This window comes from Schistocerca americana, chromosome 2 (assembly GCF_021461395.2).
Source record: "Schistocerca americana isolate TAMUIC-IGC-003095 chromosome 2, iqSchAmer2.1, whole genome shotgun sequence".
Taxonomy (NCBI): domain Eukaryota; kingdom Metazoa; phylum Arthropoda; class Insecta; order Orthoptera; family Acrididae; genus Schistocerca; species Schistocerca americana.
In genome coordinates, this window is record NC_060120.1 from 205,697,867 (window position 1) to 205,724,211 (window position 26,345).

Here is a 26,345-nt window from a genome sequence, read left to right on the forward strand (position 1 = left end):
GCCCGTGAACTTATTACAGTACAGGCTTTATAGAGCTAACGTACGTCCGAGCAGGGCGGAAGCGTTACAAGTGGCTTCCCGGTGACAGGACATCCAGTTGTTGTCAGTTACAAATTAACGTAAAGATTGAACAGTGGATGTTCAGTGGCACGAATTGCAATAAAGTTCAGCAAAATAAACTGCAGTGTGAGTCAAGTATAATAGTGTGGTATAGTTGGCATTCAATATGGACAGTAACGTAGGCAGGGTAGATGCGCCAAGTGAAATGGAGAATGCGGCTGGCAGTAGCCGGAGTTTACGCGGCCAGATAACAGATGGCGTTAGCGGAAGACAATTGGCGTACTTACAATACCACGAACACGTCAATGAACAGATTGAAAGGTTGAGATCGCCTCCAACACAGCAAAGGACAAAACAGGAAGCAGAGGGTGACTTTGTAGATGATAGTGGGTATGTGAATGAATCCACTGACATGTTTGATTCTCCACAGATAAAGAAAGAACCGAAAGAAACTTTTGAAGTAGGATCGGAACACACCGATTCCATAGAACAAAACAGTGTGAAAATTTTAAGCATAAACGATTTATTTGAACAATTAACCAAACAAATTTCAGGACAGAGTGAGCAGATCAAAACACAGAATGATCAGCTTCAAAAACAAGTCGGTAGTCAGGTTAATCAGCTCAAAACACACGTTGACGAGCAACTCAAAACACAAAATGAGCAACTTCAAAAACAAGTCGGCAATCAGGTTAATCAGCTCAAAACACACGTTGACGAGCAGCTCAAAACACAGGTGGATCAAATTAAAGCACAGGTCGAAGGACAGGGAATTAAAATTAGTAAACAAATAGAACAGGTAGAACAAAAAGTGGGTAATTTAAGTTCTGTGGTAAATACTCTGAAATTTGAAATTGATGTTATTAACAAAAATATGGATACTATGCAGGAGGAAATTGGTAACATTAATAGTAGATTTGATGTTGAAATTCTCAACATTCAAGAGAAAGTAGAACCTCTGGTTGAAACTAAGGTAGACGAAAAAGTTTTCGGTCTTAAAACTGAGATCGTAAACGAATGTCAACACGGGATATCGCAATTGAAAAAGGTAGTTTCAGACACTGAAAGGGATTTAAGTAAAAAGGTATCCGGATGTGTTCAAAATTGTGAACAAAATACTACGAAAATTCAAGGCAGAATTTTCGATCTGGAGAGCAAAATTAAAGATAGGCCTGGTTTTGTCTGTAATGGCACACCAATTACGAAGCTGTTAGAAGGCGAGGAACGCTTCGATCCAGTCAAGAAACATAACGGGTGGCATCCGTTAGATTTTATCAAAAATTGCGAGAGAGTATTTCCTGAGCACTTGTCTGATCAGGAAAAGATAAACGTAGTAATTAGCGCCTTAGCAGGTGACGCTAAGCGCTGGGGGATAAATTTAAATACCGAACGAATGACGTTCGAAGAATTCAGGCAAAGATTTACGGAAGAAAATTGGTCTGAACAAAAGCAGGACCATTTATGGCGGGAGTTCATCACGGCCAAACAGCATGATAATAGGGGCAGGAATTCTTTGAAAGATTTCTGCGAGTATTGGTACCGGAAACTGACGCATTTAAGAGGCCGCAGATCAGATTCAGAAATTATCTGGGAGCTATATAAAAAGCTTCCAGAAGATTCAAAGAGGTATGTAGGAAGCAATCATCGCAGCTTCCAAGCATTTCTCGAAAGAGTCGAAGACGAAGATCATTGGCGCGAAAGTCGTGCCAATTCCCAAAACTTTGGTAACCGTAATAACCGACACAATGACGAACGAAATGACGGCGATGTATTTCGCGTCAATATAATACAGAGAGGAAGAGGCAGAGGAAGAGGCAGAGGAAATTATTCAGGTCGGGGTCGAGAGTATACCGCGCAAAATAATAACGACGCGGGAAACTAATTTCCGCGAACGTTGCGGGCCAAACGGAAGCGGACAATACATACCGGCCCCGATTTAAGAAAAAATATCGGACCGACAGTAATGCAATGAGACAGGCTAAGGACAGACATGGAACGCCGCAAAGTGGTGTGGCGAAACAAGCGTCAGGTGCGAGCCAGAATGAGTCATCTCTGCCGCACAGAGCGCTACATGTTAACAGGCGAGTGGAGCATCAGAGGGCAACGGCCCAGCCTAGCAGAACATCTGTTCGGAAAGAAGCCGCTAGCAATACGGCAGCCGTAGGTACGAACGTAGCCGTCAGAGCTAATGAAAATTTTACGAGTGAGAATTCCGTGGCAAAGGAAACAATAAATGAAACTGTGAATACACAGAGAGGTGCGGTTAGCAGTGTTTGCAATGAGAAAAAAAGGCGAGGATGAATTAGCAGAAGTAACTGATTGGCGTGTGCAGATCGATGATCTGTACAAGGGCCTAAAGCAATGTGAGTGGGAGGATTTTAAAAGGGAGTATGAGGCGAAGAAATTAGTTGGTGGAAAGAGAGATAGTAGGGACGTCCATAAAGTGACGTGGCCCAAATTTGAAGAGTGGAGAATAAATAGCGCCGCGCAAAGTACGCGTGCTGCCGATAGGAGGAAGGTTAACGATAGGAAGGATTTGGAGGTTGAAATCCTCAGCATTGACGAAGAAATAACTTCTGCTAACAGTCCGCCAATAGTACAAGCTGCTACCGTGAGGCACCGTGGAGAAGGGGTAGATGATTACCTGAAAGTAATTAAAGTCCACGAGGATTACACTAAATATGAAGTCACAGTAGATGTAAATAAAGCTGATGATGAGGCCGTTTTGCCAAAAGAGGAGATTGAATTAAAATCCAAGCCTGACGACAATACAGAGAAACAACTTAGTGCCTGTCTCAGAAAGGCTTTTATGTTAGAACCTGAAAGCGATCCGGAATGGTCGGATTCCGACGATAGTTCAGATGATGAAAGATACGCAAATACAGACGAAAATGAATGTACTAACGCTCCCTATTGTGCAAAAGTAGCGTGCTTAAGTGAATCTGATGTTGAGGAAGAGAGTAGTGATGACTCTAGTGAAGATGAATTTTCAGGTGTAAAGGAAAATGAATATACTTTTACTGAAAGGTGGTATGAGAAAATCAGTGAAAATAAAGGGGATGCAGTTAATTGCGATATTGTACCTAACGATGACGACGTATCAAAACAAAATCCAGACGTTGAAACAGAACACAGAAAGAAAGAGCCACCTGACGACTCAATGTATATTTTGCAAAGAGTTCAAGTAAGCAAAGACTTTGAACTCCAGAAACCAAAAAAGCCGCCAGATATAAATGGTTCACAGGGCAGGAACGTATCTTGTGGAAAAAAACAGGAAGGGGCATGATTTAGAGTCTGGGGCAGATGTATATTGGATTTTGAGAATGTCATGAACACATTACATCATGAAACTACAGGATTTCCACCGGAAGAAATTTTGTTAGGCAGAAGTAGTAAAAGTTTAATTGAAGAAAAACTAGAGTTTCCACCTTGTACAAGTTTGGGATTGGATCAAAAGAAAGAATTGGTGATAAAAAGGGCAAAGCAAAAAGCTGAATCTAGATCTAAAAGACACGATAAAAATTTAAAAGTTTCAAAATTTAAAATTGGGGATTATGTCCTTTTAAAAACACACGAAAAGTCTAGTGAACTAAACCATGAAATTTCAAAATTTAAATATATTTATAATGGACCATATATAATACAGAATATTCCACACGACAATGCTTACTACCTGATCTACCCAAAATCCAAAAGACCTTTAGGTGTAAGAAATATTGTGGACCTGAAACTGTATGTTCCTAGGAACGAGTAAATGTGCTGTATCATATGCTGAACCCAAGTTATTCTAAATGTATCCAATCTTTGTAAATGTCTGTATACCCTTGAAAGTGTGCTAATGTAGTTATGTGAGTTTCAGATTGCCAATTGTACTGTAACTGTAAAAATGTATGGAGAAAAGGACTGAAAAGAAAGGATAAATGCTATCAGCCAGATAAAAGATGGGACTGTCAAAATTGAAAATGGGCAGTGTATGAACCATAATACGAAGGACTGCCAAATACCAATGAGGGCAGATAAATAATCGATGGAAAATTGTAAATGTGATCCAGGAGATGTGACAATATGAAGTGAAAAGGACTGCCTAAATCCGCACAATGGGCAGAAAATATGTGTAGTTAATTTTCTGAATATATGTGTGTGTGTTTGCTTAGTAAGTAAGAAAATGGACTGCTATTCAAAGCAAGCAGCGATAAATTATCTTATAGTGTATACAAAATATGCAATTGTTTTTGTAGTTAAATGTTTGTATTCCAGAATTTTAAATTATTTCTTTGAGAAATTTAGAAAAAATGATTAAATTGCTATTTTAGTAATTATGATGGGAAGTTGGACTGTGCAAAAGGCACTTGAGTAAATGACAAGTAATTATTCTTGATGTGTTAAAAAAGTGTAAACCTATATACAGTGAGTAAAAGGAAATATGTAGTGTAAATCTTTTTGGACATTTAAGTAAAGATTCAGAACCACTGTATAATTGTAAGATTTAGTGTTCCCATAAAATTTGGACTTAAGAAAATTTTCTGGAAACAGGGGCATGTGTAACGACAACTGTACATATAATAATTTTTTTCTTTATGAATTTAGTTAAATTAATGTAAGCAATGTTCTGAATTTTTTTTTCGGTTCGTATCGTTATGGTAAAGAGACTGTGAGCAACTCTTGAAATGAATATTATTATTTATGTTAGATTTCAAATAATGTGGTAATCAAAGGAAAGTGTATTTAATGTTAAAACTATTGTAAGATGTGAAAATTGTAATTTACACACTTGGTCCATACGTAGGTAATGCATTAGGATATGTGTAGTAGAAAACCTGTGGTGAATACCCTACCTGTAGGGGAGCGGGAAAAGGTGGAGGCAGGCGAGGCGGGAAAACGCACACTGGCGCGGTTCGGTACAACGGGCACAGTGCAACAGTCAGAGGCGAGCAACAGTCGGAAGTACACGTACTGTACCGAGGAGGCTACCCAGGAAAAGTGGATTCCATTGAGCCTCGGATGAACCGATTCCGACGACTACTTGGCATGGCTATATTCTGAGGCACAAAATTGGAAAGATTACGACGCTAAGAAGATGGAAAGTGCCGATGTATTGTGAGCCTTAGCCGTGCTTGTATGTGTGCCGTGCTGCCCGCTATCTCGCTGCCCGCCAACCGCCGCACCGACTTGCACAGGTCAAACATTTATTTCATCTTTAGAAGTGTATCTGTGTGGACCAGTGTCGAAAATGTTTCTGACTGTTCAATAATAACGTGACTTTTACCAGAATTGCCTTAGCCATTACTGATCCTGATCACTGACCTAGACAGGATCCTTACCTCGTATTGTGCAATCCGAGTATCCTGAACTGAAAGTTTAATGTTAGTGTTAATGAAAATTATCAGCAGATTAATCTATGCCATAAAGGAGCCTAAAATTTCTATGTGTTATTGCAAATGTTGAGAAAGAACAAAAGTATGACTAAATTGGAAGAGAGTTTTTGTTGGATTGAGTTAGCGATGTTATTTAATTAATCTGAGACAGAAATAATGACAGTTAAATAATTCAGAAGTGAGACAAAAGAGTAGTTATCCAGAGATTGATAATTTTGAGTGTTAATTTGCCTTCAGTACTTAACAGTTTCAGTATAACGACCATCACAGTTTCAGGCCCCCCCCACCCTTCTCTTGTCCATTCTTTCAAACCTTGAAATGTGTTGATCAGATTTGACCAGTAAAGCTAAATTATATATTAATCCTAAGTGTACTAGTGTTTTTCCATCCTTAATAGTGACATTGTGTGTGTACTTTCAAGATTGTCGATGCTAGGGCAATCTATGCCCGATTTCGGTCTGATCAATATACCAAATGCAGTTCGTAGTAATCATTACTGTGTGGTGTTGTGTAAATTTAGCTCGTCCAAACTAGTACTAAAGGAGAAAACTTTAGTTCAGTGGATTTTTCTGGTTCCAAACTTTGCCATATAACGCAACTTTACTACGTGTAGTTATGCTTGTACATGCACCCACTTGTACAAGGAAAAACTCAATCATTGCCGAAGTAGGCTGGCGACCGAATTATTAATCGTTGTTAGCTTCTACTGTGTGTACTTCTTGTCCATGCGAACGAGCAATTATGCTTTACACCTGCTTGATGAATCACTGTAGTTATTGACTGAGAATAAGTCCGATCTTGCTTCTATTAGGTACGCGCGGTCAACTAATGTACTAAAATCCTTATTTATAAGGTGAAGCCCGTGAACTTATTACAGTACAGGCTTTATAGAGCTAACGTACGTCCGAGCAGGGCGGAAGCGTTACAAGTGGCTTCCCGGTGACAGGACATCCAGTTGTTGTCAGTTACAAATTAACGTAAAGATTGAACAGTGGATGTTCAGTGGCACGAATTGCAATAAAGTTCAGCAAAATAAACTGCAGTGTGAGTCAAGTATAATAGTGTGGTATAGTTGGCATTCAATATGGACAGTAACGTAGGCAGGGTAGATGCGCCAAGTGAAATGGAGAATGCGGCTGGCAGTAGCCGGAGTTTACGCGGCCAGATAACAGATGGCGTTAGCGGAAGACAATTGGCGTACTTACAATACCACGAACATGTCAATGAACAGATTGAAAGGTTGAGATCGCCTCCAACACAGCAAAGAACAAAACAGGAAGCAGAGGGTGACTTTGTAGATGATAGTGGGTATGTGAATGAATCCACTGACATGTTTGATTCTCCACAGATAAAGAAAGAACCGAAAGAAACTTTTGAAGTAGGATCGGAACACACCGATTCCATAGAACAAAACAGTGTGAAAATTTTAAGCATAAACGATTTATTTGAACAATTAACCAAACAAATTTCAGGACAGAGTGAGCAGATCAAAACACAGAATGATCAGCTTCAAAAACAAGTCGGTAGTCAGGTTAATCAGCTCAAAACACACGTTGACGAGCAACTCAAAACACAAAATGAGCAACTTCAAAAACAAGTCGGCAATCAGGTTAATCAGCTCAAAACACACGTTGACGAGCAGCTCAAAACACAGGTGGATCAAATTAAAGCACAGGTCGAAGGACAGGGAATTAAAATTAGTAAACAAATAGAACAGGTAGAACAAAAAGTGGGTAATTTAAGTTCTGTGGTAAATACTCTGAAATTTGAAATTGATGTTATTAACAAAAATATGGATACTATGCAGGAGGAAATTGGTAACATTAATAGTAGATTTGATGTTGAAATTCTCAACATTCAAGAGAAAGTAGAACCTCTGGTTGAAACTAAGGTAGACGAAAAAGTTTTCGGTCTTAAAACTGAGATCGTAAACGAATGTCAACACGGGATATCGCAATTGAAAAAGGTAGTTTCAGACACTGAAAGGGATTTAAGTAAAAAGGTATCCGGATGTGTTCAAAATTGTGAACAAAATACTACGAAAATTCAAGGCAGAATTTTCGATCTGGAGAGCAAAATTAAAGATAGGCCTGGTTTTGTCTGTAATGGCACACCAATTACGAAGCTGTTAGAAGGCGAGGAACGCTTCGATCCAGTCAAGAAACATAACGGGTGGCATCCGTTAGATTTTATCAAAAATTGCGAGAGAGTATTTCCTGAGCACTTGTCTGATCAGGAAAAGATAAACGTAGTAATTAGCGCCTTAGCAGGTGACGCTAAGCGCTGGGGGATAAATTTAAATACCGAACGAATGACGTTCGAAGAATTCAGGCAAAGATTTACGGAAGAAAATTGGTCTGAACAAAAGCAGGACCATTTATGGCGGGAGTTCATCACGGCCAAACAGCATGATAATAGGGGCAGGAATTCTTTGAAAGATTTCTGCGAGTATTGGTACCGGAAACTGACGCATTTAAGAGGCCGCAGATCAGATTCAGAAATTATCTGGGAGCTATATAAAAAGCTTCCAGAAGATTCAAAGAGGTATGTAGGAAGCAATCATCGCAGCTTCCAAGCATTTCTCGAAAGAGTCGAAGACGAAGATCATTGGCGCGAAAGTCGTGCCAATTCCCAAAACTTTGGTAACCGTAATAACCGACACAATGACGAACGAAATGACGGCGATGTATTTCGCGTCAATATAATACAGAGAGGAAGAGGCAGAGGAAGAGGCAGAGGAAATTATTCAGGTCGGGGTCGAGAGTATACCGCGCAAAATAATAACGACGCGGGAAACTAATTTCCGCGAACGTTGCGGGCCAAACGGAAGCGGACAATACATACCGGCCCCGATTTAAGAAAAAATATCGGACCGACAGTAATGCAATGAGACAGGCTAAGGACAGACATGGAACGCCGCAAAGTGGTGTGGCGAAACAAGCGTCAGGTGCGAGCCAGAATGAGTCATCTCTGCCGCACAGAGCGCTACATGTTAACAGGCGAGTGGAGCATCAGAGGGCAACGGCCCAGCCTAGCAGAACATCTGTTCGGAAAGAAGCCGCTAGCAATACGGCAGCCGTAGGTACGAACGTAGCCGTCAGAGCTAATGAAAATTTTACGAGTGAGAATTCCGTGGCAAAGGAAACAATAAATGAAACTGTGAATACACAGAGAGGTGCGGTTAGCAGTGTTTGCAATGAGAAAAAAAGGCGAGGATGAATTAGCAGAAGTAACTGATTGGCGTGTGCAGATCGATGATCTGTACAAGGGCCTAAAGCAATGTGAGTGGGAGGATTTTAAAAGGGAGTATGAGGCGAAGAAATTAGTTGGTGGAAAGAGAGATAGTAGGGACGTCCATAAAGTGACGTGGCCCAAATTTGAAGAGTGGAGAATAAATAGCGCCGCGCAAAGTACGCGTGCTGCCGATAGGAGGAAGGTTAACGATAGGAAGGATTTGGAGGTTGAAATCCTCAGCATTGACGAAGAAATAACTTCTGCTAACAGTCCGCCAATAGTACAAGCTGCTACCGTGAGGCACCGTGGAGAAGGGGTAGATGATTACCTGAAAGTAATTAAAGTCCACGAGGATTACACTAAATATGAAGTCACAGTAGATGTAAATAAAGCTGATGATGAGGCCGTTTTGCCAAAAGAGGAGATTGAATTAAAATCCAAGCCTGACGACAATACAGAGAAACAACTTAGTGCCTGTCTCAGAAAGGCTTTTATGTTAGAACCTGAAAGCGATCCGGAATGGTCGGATTCCGACGATAGTTCAGATGATGAAAGATACGCAAATACAGACGAAAATGAATGTACTAACGCTCCCTATTGTGCAAAAGTAGCGTGCTTAAGTGAATCTGATGTTGAGGAAGAGAGTAGTGATGACTCTAGTGAAGATGAATTTTCAGGTGTAAAGGAAAATGAATATACTTTTACTGAAAGGTGGTATGAGAAAATCAGTGAAAATAAAGGGGATGCAGTTAATTGCGATATTGTACCTAACGATGACGACGTATCAAAACAAAATCCAGACGTTGAAACAGAACACAGAAAGAAAGAGCCACCTGACGACTCAATGTATATTTTGCAAAGAGTTCAAGTAAGCAAAGACTTTGAACTCCAGAAACCAAAAAAGCCGCCAGATATAAATGGTTCACAGGGCAGGAACGTATCTTGTGGAAAAAAACAGGAAGGGGCATGATTTAGAGTCTGGGGCAGATGTATATTGGATTTTGAGAATGTCATGAACACATTACATCATGAAACTACAGGATTTCCACCGGAAGAAATTTTGTTAGGCAGAAGTAGTAAAAGTTTAATTGAAGAAAAACTAGAGTTTCCACCTTGTACAAGTTTGGGATTGGATCAAAAGAAAGAATTGGTGATAAAAAGGGCAAAGCAAAAAGCTGAATCTAGATCTAAAAGACACGATAAAAATTTAAAAGTTTCAAAATTTAAAATTGGGGATTATGTCCTTTTAAAAACACACGAAAAGTCTAGTGAACTAAACCATGAAATTTCAAAATTTAAATATATTTATAATGGACCATATATAATACAGAATATTCCACACGACAATGCTTACTACCTGATCTACCCAAAATCCAAAAGACCTTTAGGTGTAAGAAATATTGTGGACCTGAAACTGTATGTTCCTAGGAACGAGTAAATGTGCTGTATCATATGCTGAACCCAAGTTATTCTAAATGTATCCAATCTTTGTAAATGTCTGTATACCCTTGAAAGTGTGCTAATGTAGTTATGTGAGTTTCAGATTGCCAATTGTACTGTAACTGTAAAAATGTATGGAGAAAAGGACTGAAAAGAAAGGATAAATGCTATCAGCCAGATAAAAGATGGGACTGTCAAAATTGAAAATGGGCAGTGTATGAACCATAATACGAAGGACTGCCAAATACCAATGAGGGCAGATAAATAATCGATGGAAAATTGTAAATGTGATCCAGGAGATGTGACAATATGAAGTGAAAAGGACTGCCTAAATCCGCACAATGGGCAGAAAATATGTGTAGTTAATTTTCTGAATATATGTGTGTGTGTTTGCTTAGTAAGTAAGAAAATGGACTGCTATTCAAAGCAAGCAGCGATAAATTATCTTATAGTGTATACAAAATATGCAATTGTTTTTGTAGTTAAATGTTTGTATTCCAGAATTTTAAATTATTTCTTTGAGAAATTTAGAAAAAATGATTAAATTGCTATTTTAGTAATTATGATGGGAAGTTGGACTGTGCAAAAGGCACTTGAGTAAATGACAAGTAATTATTCTTGATGTGTTAAAAAAGTGTAAACCTATATACAGTGAGTAAAAGGAAATATGTAGTGTAAATCTTTTTGGACATTTAAGTAAAGATTCAGAACCACTGTATAATTGTAAGATTTAGTGTTCCCATAAAATTTGGACTTAAGAAAATTTTCTGGAAACAGGGGCATGTGTAACGACAACTGTACATATAATAATTTTTTTCTTTATGAATTTAGTTAAATTAATGTAAGCAATGTTCTGAATTTTTTTTTCGGTTCGTATCGTTATGGTAAAGAGACTGTGAGCAACTCTTGAAATGAATATTATTATTTATGTTAGATTTCAAATAATGTGGTAATCAAAGGAAAGTGTATTTAATGTTAAAACTATTGTAAGATGTGAAAATTGTAATTTACACACTTGGTCCATACGTAGGTAATGCATTAGGATATGTGTAGTAGAAAACCTGTGGTGAATACCCTACCTGTAGGGGAGCGGGAAAAGGTGGAGGCAGGCGAGGCGGGAAAACGCACACTGGCGCGGTTCGGTACAACGGGCACAGTACAACAGTCGGAGGCGAGCAACAGTCGGAAGTACACGTACTGTACCGAGGAGGCTACCCAGGAAAAGTGGATTCCATTGAGCCTCGGATGAACCGATTCCGACGACTACTTGGCATGGCTATATTCTGAGGCACAAAATTGGAAAGATTACGACGCTAAGAAGATGGAAAGTGCCGATGTATTGTGAGCCTTAGCCGTGCTTGTATGTGTGCCGTGCTGCCCGCTATCTCGCTGCCCGCCAACCGCCGCACCGACTTGCACAGGTCAAACATTTATTTCATCTTTAGAAGTGTATCTGTGTGGACCAGTGTCGAAAATGTTTCTGACTGTTCAATAATAACGTGACTTTTACCAGAATTGCCTTAGCCATTACTGATCCTGATCACTGACCTAGACAGGATCCTTACCTCGTATTGTGCAATCCGAGTATACTGAACTGAAAGTTTAATGTTAGTGTTAATGAAAATTATCAGCAGATTAATCTATGCCATAAAGGAGCCTAAAATTTCTATGTGTTATTGCAAATGTTGAGAAAGAACAAAAGTGTGACTAAATTGGAAGAGAGTTTTTGTTGGATTGAGTTAGCGATGTTATTTAATTAACTGAGACAGAAATAATGACAGTTAAATAATTCAGAAGTGAGACAAAAGAGTAGTTATCCAGAGATTGATAGTTTTGAGTGTTAATTTGCCTTCAGTACTTAATAGTTTCAGTATAACGACCATCACAGTTTCAGGCCCCCCCCCCCCCTTCTCTTGTCCATTCTTTCAAACCTTGAAATGTGTTGATCAGATTTGACCAGTAAAGCTAAATTATATATTAATCCTAAGTGTACTAGTGTTTTTCCATCCTTAATAGTGACATTGTGTGTGTACTTTCAAGATTGTCGATGCTAGGGCAATCTATGCCCGATTTCGGTCTGATCAATATACCAAATGCAGTTCGTAGTAATCATTACTGTGTGGTGTTGTGTAAATTTAGCTCGTCCAAATTAGTACTAAAGGAGAAAACTTTAGTTCAGTGGATTTTTCTGGTTCCAAACTTTGCCATATAACGCAACTTTACTACGGGTAGTTATGCTTGTACATGCACCCACTTGTACAAGGAAAAACTCAATCATTGCCTAAGTAGGCTGGCGACCGAATTATTAATCGTTGTTAGCATCTACTGTGTGTACTTCTTGTCCATGCGAACGAGCAATTATACTTTACATCTGCTTGATGAATCACTGTAGTTATTGACTGAGAATAAGTCCGATCTTGCTTCTATTAGGTACGCGCGGTCAACTAATGTACTAAAATCCTTATTTATAAGGTGAAGCCCGTGAACTTATTACAGTACAGGCTTTATAGAGCTAACGTACGTCCGAGCAGGGCGGAAGCGTTACACGTCCACTCTTATTATTCCCTCTTGGTTGTTGTACATATTGTATATTACCCGTCTCTCCCTGTAGCTTACCCCTACTTCTTTCAGAATCTTGAACAGCTTGCACCATTTTATATTGTCTAACGCTTTTTCCAGGTCGACAAATCCTATGAAAGTGTCTTGATTTTTCTTTTGCCTTGCATCCATTATTAGCTGTAACGTCAGAATTGCCTCTCTCGTCCCTTTACTTTTCCTAAAGCCAAACTGCTCGTCACCAAGCGCATTCTCAATTTTCTTTTCCATTCTTCTGTATATTATTCTTGTAAGCAGCTTCGATGCATGAGCTGTTAAGCTGATTGTGCGATAATTCTCGCACCTGTCAACTCTTGCTGTCTTCGGAATTGTGTGGATGATGCTTTTCCGAAAGTCAGATGGTATATCGCCAGACTCATATATTCTCCACACCAACGTGAATATCGTTTTGTTGCCACTTCCCCCAATGATTTTAGAAATTCGATGGAATGTTATCTATCCCTTCTGCCTTATTTGACCGTAAGTCCTCCAAAGCTCTTTAAAATTCCGATTCTAACACTGGATCCCCTATCGCTTCTAAATCGACTCCTGTTTCTTCTTCTGTCACATCAGACAAATTTTCACCCTCATAGAGGTTTTCAATGTATTCTTTCCACCTATCTGCTCTCTCCTCTGCAGTTAACAGTGGAATTCCCGGTGCACTCTTAATGTTACCACTGTTGCTTTTAATGTCACCAAAGGTTGTTTTCACTTTCCTGTATGCTGAGTCTGTCCTTCCGAGAATCACATCTTTTTCGATGTCTCCGCATTTTTCCTGCAGCCATTTCGTCTTAGCTTCCCTGCACTTCCTATTTATTTCATTCATCAGCGACTTGTATTTCTGTATTCCTGATTTTCCCGGAACATGTTTGTACTTCCTCCTTTCATCAATCAACTGAAGTATTTCTTCTGTTACCCATGGTTTCTTCGCAGCTACCTTCTTTGTACCTATGTTTTCCTTCCCAACTTCTGTGATGGCCCTTTTTAGAGATGTCCATTCCTCTTCAACTGTACTGCCTACTGCGCTATTCCTTATTGCTGTATCTATAGCGTTAGAGAACTTCAAACGTATCTTGTCATTCCTTAGTACTTTCGTATCCCACTTCTTTGCGTATTGATTCTTCCTGACTAATGTCTTCAACTTCAGCCTACTCTTCATCACTACTATATTGTGATCTGAGTCTATATCAGCTCCTGGGTACGCCTTACAATCCAGTATCTGATTTCGGAATCTCTGTCTGACCATGATGTAATCTAATTGAAATCTTCCCGTATGTCCCGGCCTTTTCCAAGTATACCTCCTCCTCTTGTGATTCTTGGAGCACATACGATGATGACTAAAACTGACAGATGGGACCTGCCGAGGGAGAGGCCAGACGGGATGGAAAAGGAGGGGAGAGCATGAGGCAGTAGGGGAGGGGGCGGGATGAAAAGACTAGGGGTGTCAGCGGCTACACCAAGAGGCAGGAAACTGGTGGGGCAGGAGATGAAGAGGGAAGACAAGGCAGGAGGAAGTGTAGAGACACTGAATGGGGAGCACAAGAGAGGGAGGGGGAGTAGGAGGGGAAAGAGACGAGAAGAGTGGGGGAGAACAGGGAGCCCTGAGGAGTAGTCAGGAGGAAGATAAGGTTAGAGTTGGTAGGAAGGGTACATGTCAGGGCGAAGCTAATCATCCGAGAGGGGTAGATGGTTGAAATTGCGTTGGGAAAGGAGGTGGAGGGTGTGGGGACAGACAGAGGTTGGGACACAGCGGTAAAGGCACAGCAACAGGCTGGGGATGGAGAAGAAGGGAGACACATGGGGGTGAGGGGGATCAATGTGGTGGACAATATATAGTGTGCAGATGTGATCAAGGAAAAGGAGAATGTGGAGGAAGGGGATGAGGTCGTAGAGGATGTGCATGGGGGACGGAAGGCCGATGCAGAAGGCAAGGTGGAGCACACGGTGTTGGAGGATTTGGATGCATTTATAGAACCTGGGAGGGGTGGAAATCCAAGCCATGCTGGCGTAACAGAGGATGGGGTGGATCAAGGATTGGTAGGTGTGAAGGATGGTGGAAGGATGCAGACCCCCTGTCCAGCTGGACAGCAGTTTCAGGAGGCGGAGTTCGTTGTGAGCTTTGTGTTGGATGGTAAGGAGATGAGGAGTCCAGGTGAGGTGGCGGTCGAGGGTGAGGCCAGGGTATTTGAGGGTAGGAGTGAGGTGGATAGGACGGCCATAAATGGTGAGGTAGAGATCATGGAGATGGAAATAGCGGGAGGTTCGACCTATGATGATCGCCTGGGTCTTGGAGGGGTTGATACGGAGGAACCACTGGTTGCACCAAGCAGTGAATTGGTCAATTTGGAGGGTACGTTGGGACCGTTGAAGTTTAGGATAACGGGCTAGGAAGGCGGTGTCATCAGCCAACTGGAGGAGATGACCCCTCTCCCCACAGCGTCGTGTGCTTAAATAGCCGAAAAGCGACCAAAGAGGAAAACCACGGCTACGCGATACAGAATCAATGGCAGAGATCTTAAATGAATATTGCAGAGGGTCAAACCAAATTGCAAAATGATTTAGAAAAGATGGTGCATAAATTGACAATTCACCCTAAATAACGAAAAGTGTGAAGTCATGCACATGGGTGCTGAAAGGATTTCGTTAAACTTCGGTTACACGATAAATCAGTCAAATCTAAAGGCACTAAATTCAACTAAGTACCTAGGAATTACAATTACAAACAACTTAAATTGGAAAGAACACATAGAAAACGTTATGGGGAAGGCTAACCAAAGACTGCGTTTTGTTGGCAGGACACTTAGAAAATGTAACAGATCTGCCTACACTACGCTTGTCCATCCTCTTTTAGACTACTGCTGTGAGGTGTGGGATCCTTACCAGATAGGACTGACGAAGTACATAAAAAAGTTCAAAGAAGAGCAGAATTTTTTGTACTAACGCGAAATGGGGGAGAGAGCGTCACTGAAATGATACAGGATTTAGGATGGACATCATTAAAACAAAGGCGTCTTCGTTGCGTAGCAATCTTCTCACGAAATTCCAATCACCAACTTTCTCTTCCGAAAGCGAAAATATTTTGTTGACGCCGACCTAGATAGGGAGAAACGAACACTATGATAAAATAAGGGAAATCAGAGCTCGTACGGAGAGATATAGCTGTTCGCTCTTTCCATGCGCTGTACGAGATTGGAATAATAGAGAATTGTGAAGGTGGTTCGATGAACCCTCTGCCAGACACTTAAATGTGATTTGCAGAGTACCCATGTAGATGTAGATGTAGATGTAGTGACTCTCCACGTTCAGGATGACATTCGGGGTTTGATAAAGATCATTTAAACACATTAATCTATTTTATTAAAACTTGTTTCTGCAGATTGAAAATATCATTCTGGAAACATTCCCTAGGCTGTTGCTAAGACATGTCTCCGCAGTATCCTTTCTTCCAGGAGTTCTAGTTCTGAAAGGTTCGAAGAAGAGCTTCTTTGAAGTATGGAAGGTAGGAGGCAAGGTACTGGCAGAACTGAAGTTGTGAGGACGGGTCATCAGTCGTGCTTCGGTAGCTCAGTTGGTAGAGCACTTGCCCGCGAAAGGCAAAGGCCCCAAGTTCGATTCTCGGTCCGGCACACATATTTAATCTGCCAGTAAGTTTCAGTAAAGTGTTTCTTTCGCCCTCGTACCTTACATTATTTGCGATAGTGTAAATGCACAGGTTTGACGTCATTTTCCTTTGTGACACTTCTCCAGCTTATTCCGCTTGTAAATGTAAACACTTTAAGTTTTTTAGTGGCACTTTCTTCACAAAGCTAAATAAATTCATGCCACTACTGCCCACTCTGAAAACATTTAGATATGCATAGATATCAAATATTGGGCAACAAAGAGCTTCGCTGAAGATTGCTTTTCTGATCAGCCCTTAACTTCAAATACCACACTGTCCGATTACGAGGGCGGGTTGAAAAGTAATGCCTCCGAATTTTCTTCATTTTGTTTTCAATATCGGCTGTTACATGACACTGATATTAGCCGGTAGACTTTTCCGCATCTCTGACGCAAGTTGCAACCCTCTGCCGCTAGAGAGCTTCAAACTATAGTATGCAGCATAGCGATGTGTTACGTAACAGTGTCAGTGCATTGCGAGACACTCAGAAACCCGAAAGCGCGAATTCCAAGAGTTTGTCCGCATATCGAACACCCTGTCCTTCAGCACGATAATGCCAGACCACACACGAGCGCTGCGACATCTGCAACAATCCGACGTCTTTGGTTCACCGTCATCGACCATCCTCGATACAAAGTCGACTTGGCTCCATCCAATTTTCAGCTGTTTCAAAACCTTAAAGAACACCTCTGAGGACTTCAATTTGATAGGGATGAAGCGGTGCCACCAGAGGTGAGGGCGTGGCTTCGTCAAGTAAGTCAAACATTCTGCAGTGATGATATTAACAAACATGTCCCTCGTTGGAAGAAATGTGTTCTCCGCCAGGGTGCCTACGTTGAGAAATAAATATGTACGCATGAACAATGAAGATGCATTATCTTCATAAGGTTGGATTATTTAAAAAGTTGTAGGAGTTTTCACATAGAATATCGGAGACATTACTTTTCAGCACGCCCTATTAGTTCACACTATTTGTGAGGTAAACTTTCTGCTTGTGGCATTTTCGGTATTGCAGGGTTCACAAAATTTGCCATGAGAATAAATTATGCAATAGTAACCCCTTTCGTAATAATCTGAGCTGCATCTCTCAGTGAATACCAGTGAAGGTATAAATTACAACTCTTCTTAACAATATATTTCCTTTCGCCACCCTTGTCGACATGAAGAACGACTAATGGTGCAAACCTTTAGTAGTCTCTCTGTTCGGTTACTTCACTCCGTTCGATTGGTAAGCTTTCTGCTTACACTTCTGTTGGCGTTTATTCTAAAGCAGCAAACCTTTAGTAGTTCTTCATTTCGACAGAGGTGCGAAACGAATCATTTATGCCCCTGATGTTAAAGTGAGAGAGAAGCCAACGAATAAAGGGAGCAAAGGAGCGTCATGTTGACATCCTGGTAATTAAAAACGGAACACTAGCACAGTTGGAATACCTGTGGCAGGAGTATCATCAAAACTGTACAGATCAGGATACTCTTATAGTGCCATTAACACCTGAGAGGCTTTTCCAAACAGATAGTTTACGGGAAGATAATTACATATGAATGTCTATAGCTTAATTCTCTGTTAACAGCGGAATAGCCGGGGAACTCTGTTTGTGCTCTGTGTTGTTTGCCATTTCCGTTATTAAATATTGTTTATTGTTCAAGCGGTGGTGCAAAACTCCCAATTACAGTTTTCTGGCCATAGCCACCATCATGTTAAAGTGGGTGTAGTATTTCGGCTCTTCACTGCTTCCAACGTCCTTTGATAATCCATTCAGTTTCTCCATACGCTGTAGCAAATCATCTAAGAAATTATCCTTCTGGTCTTCCGGAACTCGGTCCAGGAATGGACATACTGACTTCAGAAAATCTAAAAAAATGAAAAGGCAAATATTATATTACTATGAAAAATCACAAAGCATACAAATATTATGTTTGAATGATGGTTTATGATATTGAAAGCAGCATTTTATCAAGATAAAGTTCGCAAAAGAAGGATGTTCTACAGTATGTTCAATGCTTCAGACTTTATCTATCGAGGCACTGTTAATTAGTTGTTTATTCATCCATAGAGCATTTCTCACACAGGTCATCTTAGTAGAAAAACAAAACAATTTTAAAAAAATTGAAGGTATAGCTCTAGGGAGCCTACATAATTAATATTTCCCTTTATTGTTTTGTTTTATTCATTGTGTTTAGTAGTAAACGTCAAGACGTTCAGATAGTAATTCTACCTGAACATTAATTTTTCATTTTTTCTGTTTATAATTATCTATGCTATGAAACTGCCCGTTTTCGACAACACACGGTGATTTTTTTCCCCCGTGTACAAAGTCTATGGATTGATCGATGAGAGGATACGGAACAGAAAAGGTCTAATGAACTTATGTCCGGAAATTCATGTTTTCCGGGTATTCGATCAAACACTGTTATACAGACTGCGGTCTAATGCACGCTGCACCATGCAGCCATAGCTACAGTATGTCTTGAAAATGATTTTCGAGTGCCTCAAGGCATGTATGTACGCGCTGTAGCATGCTCTGTCTCACACGTTCACGTGGGCCAGGCTGCATCCGAACAGTGTCAAAGGCAGCATGAATATCCTCCTTCCTTGTCTGCATATCTGGAATGATTCTGTGTACAGGATACATTTGAGATGGCCCCATAACCAGAAACCACACCGGTTGAGATCCGGTGAACGTGAGGCCATGCAACTGGACACCCTCGTCCGGTCCACCGACCTGGCAAGACACGATTAAGATGCGTCCAGTAGGCTGGAGAACCATCATGTAGCCGCCACGTAACCCTTCGAATCATCAACGACACCTCTTCCAGTAAGGGAGGCAAAGTCACCTGCAAGAAACGCCGATAGTTCCGGCCCGTTAGGCGACGCTGAAGGGAGACTGGTGTCAAAAGACGATCGCCAATTATCCCAGCCCACACATTCCGGCTGCTCTGATGCTGATAATTCGCTGTCACCGTACCATGGGGGTTCTGCATATTATAGCACAGATCCTGATAAGAAACTTGAACATACCACTCCTCGTAGAGGTGGTCTCAGCTGTGAATAGGACAGACGACACAAATCCCAGAATCGTGGTTGCCTGGGGAGGAAACCAGTGACGAAACTGCTCCCGATGTGGAAAGTCTGTCTCTAGAATGCCCTGCACACGTCTGAAGTGATGAGGGTAGTAACAACTGATATAGAGAAAGTTCCACACGGTCGTCTGGCTTACCCTTACTGGCGGGCAAAATGAATGGTACGGTCGCCTTCCTGATGTGTTAATCATATTTTGTTCCAAGTCTGGTGTTCGAACATCTCGGGTACGTTATTCAAGCTTTCCTGTTTCCTGAAACGACACTGTCTCAGACAAATGGCGATACACTACTGCAAATATTGAATGCTGTGGCTACTGTCAGTGAGGATAGCTCTCCTGATACAATCTTGCTGCTCCCTCTTCCCCCCCCCCCCACCCCCACCCCTTTGCCATTTGCCTTTCCGCAGGTGAACACTATGTCGGAACCATTGTGTACAACACTGTGTCACACCCACTTCAACATGAATCACATAGAGAAGTGAATCGTACACAACGTTACCAATTACTATGGCAGGAGAGGGTTCTAGGGCATGACATCTGAGGAACTGTACCACCCTCTAGGAGAAAACCATGCATACTGTAAGTGTGGCTGCATGGTATTGCAGCGCGTATTAGACCGCAGTCTCTGTATCAAAGTATGATTGAATAAATGATCTCTAGCGTGGAAACGATGCACAATCGGACGTATGTTCATTAGACATTTTTTCAGTATACTCTCAGTACATGGTGAAAAAAAATACCCTTTAGAGACTGAACAATCGAGTTGTAGGACCGTGAGTAACATGAGAACGCGGACTGTAGACACGTGGCATGGCTGGTGCGTTTGTTTTCGTGCGTTAACTCACGGATAAATCATTTAAATTAATACGCGTGCGTATTGATGGGAACTGCAGAAAGAGAGCGAGTAATATAATGTGAACTGTGTGTCGCACTTTTATTCTTGAATAAACTGAGACAGTTTTTGGGCACAAATCGGTAGGTCACTGGTGGAACAATGTGTGTGCATGGTACCTCGTTTGAGTGTTTCGAAGACTATACTTTTACGTGAGTAAATCTAAAACCGTGTCGTGTAAGTCACTGAATTGAAATTGTATCACAATTTCCACTGAGCAGAAGAATATACGAACATATCTTCGCATACTTCAAATTATGCATACTCTGGCCCTGCAATTCCACGACATCAAGCTCACGCTGACAGCTGCGCCAGTATCGGAGTCCTGTCTCTACCTCAGATGTATAACGGACCTAAAAACATTTTCAGCATATTATCGTCCAATACCAGACTCGCCATACTATCTTGGAACACTGCAGCCGTGTGAGCTGCAGTCACAGCGAGAATTTTTGAAAAAGGCTGCAACGTTAATAAGGCTCTTAGCTGGATAAATAATGTAGCACGGTATGAGATTTTCATTCTGCAGCGGAGTGTTCGCTGATATGAAACTTCCTGGCAGATTAAAACTGTGTGCCCGACCGAGACTCGAACTCGGGACCTTTGCCTTTCGCGGGCAAGTGCTCTACCAACCGAGCTACCCAAGCACGACTCGCGCCCCGTCCTCACAGCTTTACATCTTGCAGTACCTCGCCTCCTACCTTCCAAACTTTACAGAAGCTCTCCTGCGAACCCTGCAGAATTAGCACTCCTCAAATGAAGGATATTTCGGAGACATGGCTTAGCCACAGCCTGGGGGATGTTTCCAGAATGAGATTTTCACTCTGCAGAGGAGTGTGTGCTGATATGAAACTTCCTGGCATACAAAAACTATGTGCCATACCGGGACTCGAACTCGGGCCTTTGCCTTTCGTGGGCAAGTGCTCTACCAACTGAGCTACCCAAGCACGACTCACGCCCCGTCCTCACACCTTTACTTCCGGCAGTACCTCACCTCATACCTTCCAAAAGGCAAAGGTCCCGAGTTCGAGTCTCGGTACGGCTCACAATTTTAATCTGCCAGGAAGTTGCAATGTAGTACGGTATCTGGTTTCTCTTTAAAACAGAATTTACTCCGATCATAATATTTTGTCAATCTGGTTTCCCGTTAAAACAAAATTTGCTCCAGTCATAATATTTGGTCGATCTACGACAATGTTTTCAAAATTTAGAAAGCATTTTGTAGATAGAGCATAGCGATCGATATAAAATGCTAAAGAACCGTAATTACACGGATCTCGCTGCGTCTGCGGTCACCAGCACCCATAACGGGAGAAAAAGCCTGAATATGGTTCGAGGAACGAGCCGAAACCTGTTGCTAACAAATGAAAAATCTGGAAACGCGATCAGGACTGTTTTTATTTAATTTTTAAGACAATGTTGTCATTGGAACAGTACGATCACATAAATGTACTGTTCGCTCCATTCCCCACCCTATAATTTTTTTACTATTTAGTAAATTAATAGCCATACTTGCTCTCATCCATTCGGTGGATTAACCACGTTGTATAGCGTCATGTTCCTGACGTAATACATAAATAACTTAATGAAATGAAGATATTTACAAATCCATTACACTGTGTGCTGACACACCTATTATAAGTGTACTTTGTTCTGACCGGTCGAGAACTGTAGCCCTCGCAATATTCAAATCTGACAGCTGGTGTACATGTGTTTGAGGTTAGTTAGTTTACAACATTATGTTAAATTTAAGGGTTGTGCATATTAGTGTATTTCATGTAAATGAGTACATTTCTGGGTGCACGCATACATATTATTCAACAACATTTTCACGGTATACTTGTGGGAACTAAATGTCAGAGAATGACGCAATATTTCATATTGCCCAATGTTATTGGCTGTCTGTAGGTAAGATTTAAAGTTGTGTAATATGTTATACGGCACACTGGCGGATCTACTGAAATTAGATTTTAAGTAAAGTATCTCATGCTAATGGCACTGGCTAATATTGAATGCCTGTCAGAGCAGTCTGTTACGGTGTTTATTTTGTGCATTTTGGTGTGATGTGAAATGGAAATGGGTTCGAAATAGAGGAACGGACATTTATTATTGCGAATATTTAGTGGTTTCCAGTCTCACAAAGTACTTAATTGTTGCATTACACATTTACACAGTAAAATAATATTGATGGAGAAACGCTATTTAGGAACATATTTTTTATTATATTTGATGTATTCCCCGTAATTTACAAAGACATACTACAACAAGAATGGAACACGTAACATCTAGCATATATACATGTCAACTCAATGCTGACACACATAACACATATTTCGAGCACGAACATTCAACACTTCCTGTTGAACAAATGTTTTATGTGCTCACAATAATAATGAACACTACATCGTTTCGGAGCACTACGCATTGTACTCTATGTTGTTAAACCATACAGTTTTTCAAATACCTGGAATTTGTCTTTACTGAGAGCCTTGGTCAATAAATCAGACCTGCTTCCTCCGTACACAAACAGTTTATAGCCGTATCCTTCTGTTTTAGGCCATGCCTAGCAAAATGGTACCCAGTATCAATGTGCTTGAATCGTAGACTTGTTATTTGCTTCTAAACTAGCTCGACAGTTCCCTTGTTGTCGGAAAACGCTTTGATAGACTCAATAATCGTATGTGGCCCAGTTTCACCTATTAGAGCTCTTAATCATAACACTTCCGGTATGGTGAAAGACACTGCCATATAGTCAGCCTCAACAGTAATAAAAAACACTGTTGTTTATTTCTTGCAAGACCAGGATATTAATGCTCCGATCAACTTGAAACAGCTGCCTGTAATAGAATGTCTGTTATGCAGTTCTTTTCCCCAGTCTGCATCAATATAACTTTCCAGGTTCTAGTTCACTGTCTAACAATTACTTAATTGGTAATCAACGGTTCCTTTTAAATATAAGAATTTTCTTTTAACTACAACCCAACGTTTAATTCTAGGGTCTTAGCAAATTTTGTTCACACTATCAGTAGTGATGGCACTATTTGGCGTGGAAGTTTGAGCTGATTATAAAAGAACTGCCACTGCCTGCAACTAAGGGAATTGCTTTTTCACATTCTACCTTCGTTTTCTACAAACAGCTTTGTGGCAGCCGTGCCGAGAAATGCGCGAGCTGTAGCTAGTGCCGGCCCAAACTAGCGGTGGCCGCCGACACCACACCCGCAGATTTACCATTTGGCCAAATTTTGGGAATGGTGCGAAGTGCACGGGCTCGCACAAGACAAAGTGGAGACCAGTGTGAGCTGAGCAACGGACCAATATAGACGTGTATCCATGTGTATAATTCTGTTTGCCGCAAACCAAAGCGTCGAGCTGTGGACCAAAGTGTCGAGCTTAAACTGAGTTCCCCACAACGCGATCTGGATCTTTTAGACAGCGCCACCCGTATCGTTACGTCGCGACCACAAAGTACACGGCGCACAGTGGGTGGGAAGACGGTTATCTGTTTTGTCTGTTCACGCGTCCATTGTTTAATCGCCATTACGCGATCGGATCACGTGCTCTATAGTTAAGGAGTGTACAATCCCCATCTCACTCGTATTGTTTCTTACCTTGTGGTGCACTCGTAAATATCATTCGTAGACAAAGAAAATGGTTCAAATGGCTCTGAGCACTATAGGACTTAACATCTGAGGTCAGCAGTCCCCTAGAACTTAGAACTACTTAAACCTAACTAACCTAAGGGCATCACACACATCCATGCCCGAGGCAGGATTGGAACCTGCGACCGTAGCGGTCGCGCTGTTCTAGACTTCTAGACTGAAGCGCCTAGATCCGCTCGGCCACACCGGCCGGAGTAGAAAAGACTCTAATTCCTTTTCTGTAGCTTTCTTCCAATAAACTGCACTCGGGCTAACCAAGGCTTCTTCAACTGTAAGAGGTTACTGTTGAATATTTGAGCATCCACACACATTTTATATTCTGGATACAATTTAGATTATATTCTACACGATGCACGCAGCAAATTTACGTCCATTGCTGCTGGAGTTTCCTGGTTCTCATTATCCTTTTCATCTTCACTCAATATATCTGATTCTACCTGAACAGCTCTTTCATGTATTTTAAATCTAAAATTTTCTGGTGCTTTTGAACGCTCTTGGACATCTTATTCAGATTAATATGTGCACATACTTTTTCACTATACATTTCATTCTCACCAATTATAAAAATGTTACCTCTCTGCTAGTTAGTCCCGTTTTTGATTCAGGCTTTACGATTCAGTAACCTTGGAAATCTTTACATTTTCCAATAAATATGATTTTCAAATTTAGAGCCCCATTTTCTTCTAAGTAGTTTGGGAACTTGTACCATGGCCTTCCATTTAAATATTCTTAGATGGTCTAGATCTGGCTTCTTTTCAGTCCAAATTTCATATGTGGTCGTATTTGGTAAATCTTTAGTAGGCGATTTACTATTCAGATACTCTGCACTTGATTCTGCTTCTGCCCAATAACATATGAGTAATTCTGGATCCTTTCAACATGCTCCTTGCTTTTTATAGAATTTTTCTGTTAGCCTGTTTTGCTAGTGCGTTATGGTCAGAACTAAAGCAAGCTGCAGTTTGATTTCTGATTCCAAGTTCACTCAGTCGTTGTCTAAACTATTTATTGACGCATTCGGTACTATTTTCTTACCTGATAACTTTTATATTCTTACCACTCCTTCCTTCAGCCATGACGCGAAAGTGGCAAATATCTCGCTCACTTTGTCCTTGGTTCCAGGGAAATAAACGTGGGTATATCTCGAAAAATTACCAATCAAGGTAAGGAAACAACAAGTGCTCTGATAGATTCCTTTTACATGGGCCCAAACGTCTGTGCGTATCAGCTGTGAAAGCTCAGTACATCTATTTTTACTTATTTTAAACGATAATCTGGCTTGATTTCATTGTAAACAAATTTCACAACACAAGTTACAACGCTTATATTCCTTTAACCCTGTTGTCGTTGTCGTGTGCTTTAACAAGGCCGTACTTCTCCTACTATGATGTCCAGTCCTTTATAACATAAAAAACCTTTTTCGGAATGTAAAGGATAACTATTTCAAACTTCAGGAACATCTAATTCATAAATAACTTTTTCTTTAGTATCTGTGGGTCTCACACTGGCCCTTCTGATCAATTATTTCTCCACCATTTAAATAGAAAAATTATCTTGTAGCCCTTATTCACTATTTCACTAACTGAAGGAAAAATCTTTAGCAGCATTCTTAATATGATGTACATTATGAGCTGTAATGCCGTGTGATTCTGCATTAGCATTCAAATTAAAGTTTATCTTTCTTTCCCATTCACATTGTAATGGAGAACCATCCACTGTTAGGCGAACAATGTATGTTATAGGTGAAACATCGTATAAAACTCATTGGCCTTTGGTTATATTCATAGACACTGCAGAATCTAGGAACTAACCTGTACTCTTACTCCAAATTTTGCCAAGAATAATATTCAGTGCCTTACCTTTACTGTTTGCTTTCCTTTGTGTTCCCTTTGAAACAAGACTTTTTCTTGTGTACTTGTTTTTCCTTGACATTTATAAGATCGAACAGGTTTCTTCTTTTTGTATTTTCGATACGAAGCCATTCCAATGTCCTGGATATAATATTTTTATATATTCTTAATATCTTGACTTTCACGCTGTTGCCTGTAATTGGTTTACCTGAATTCTCTAGGCCCATTATTATGTTGGAGAACTTAGAGGTAGTTCCGCTAGTAACAAGGTACCAATCGATTTATTAGCGATGTCGAATCCAATATTTCTTAAACGATTCAAAATGGAAGAAGATTTTGTTCACATATTCATCAACATTTTTACATTCGTCTAGACGTGTGGTGATAAGCTCTCTTTGCAAATTCATTTTCCTAATCAAACTACCTTCTTCAAACGCTCTTCTTAGATTGTCCCATACTTCCTTCGCCGTACTGGCCTTTTCTGTGTGAAGGTAATTTACATGAT

The 26,345-nt window shown here is 40.7% G+C and overlaps 1 protein-coding gene across 1 annotated transcript in view; it reads right to left on the bottom strand.

Annotated features, from left to right (window-relative positions):
* Window positions 1-17,990: 17,990 nt before the first annotated feature.
* The window catches only part of LOC124596028 (juvenile hormone acid O-methyltransferase-like), a 44,474-nt gene continuing 36,119 nt past the window's right edge, over window positions 17,991-26,345 (bottom strand). Inside the window, exon 6 of the mRNA XM_047134989.1 lies at window positions 17,991-18,217. Within this exon, the coding sequence (XP_046990945.1) occupies window positions 18,033-18,217 (185 nt within the window). The 3' untranslated portion in view covers window positions 17,991-18,032. The remainder of the gene's footprint in view (window positions 18,218-26,345) is intronic.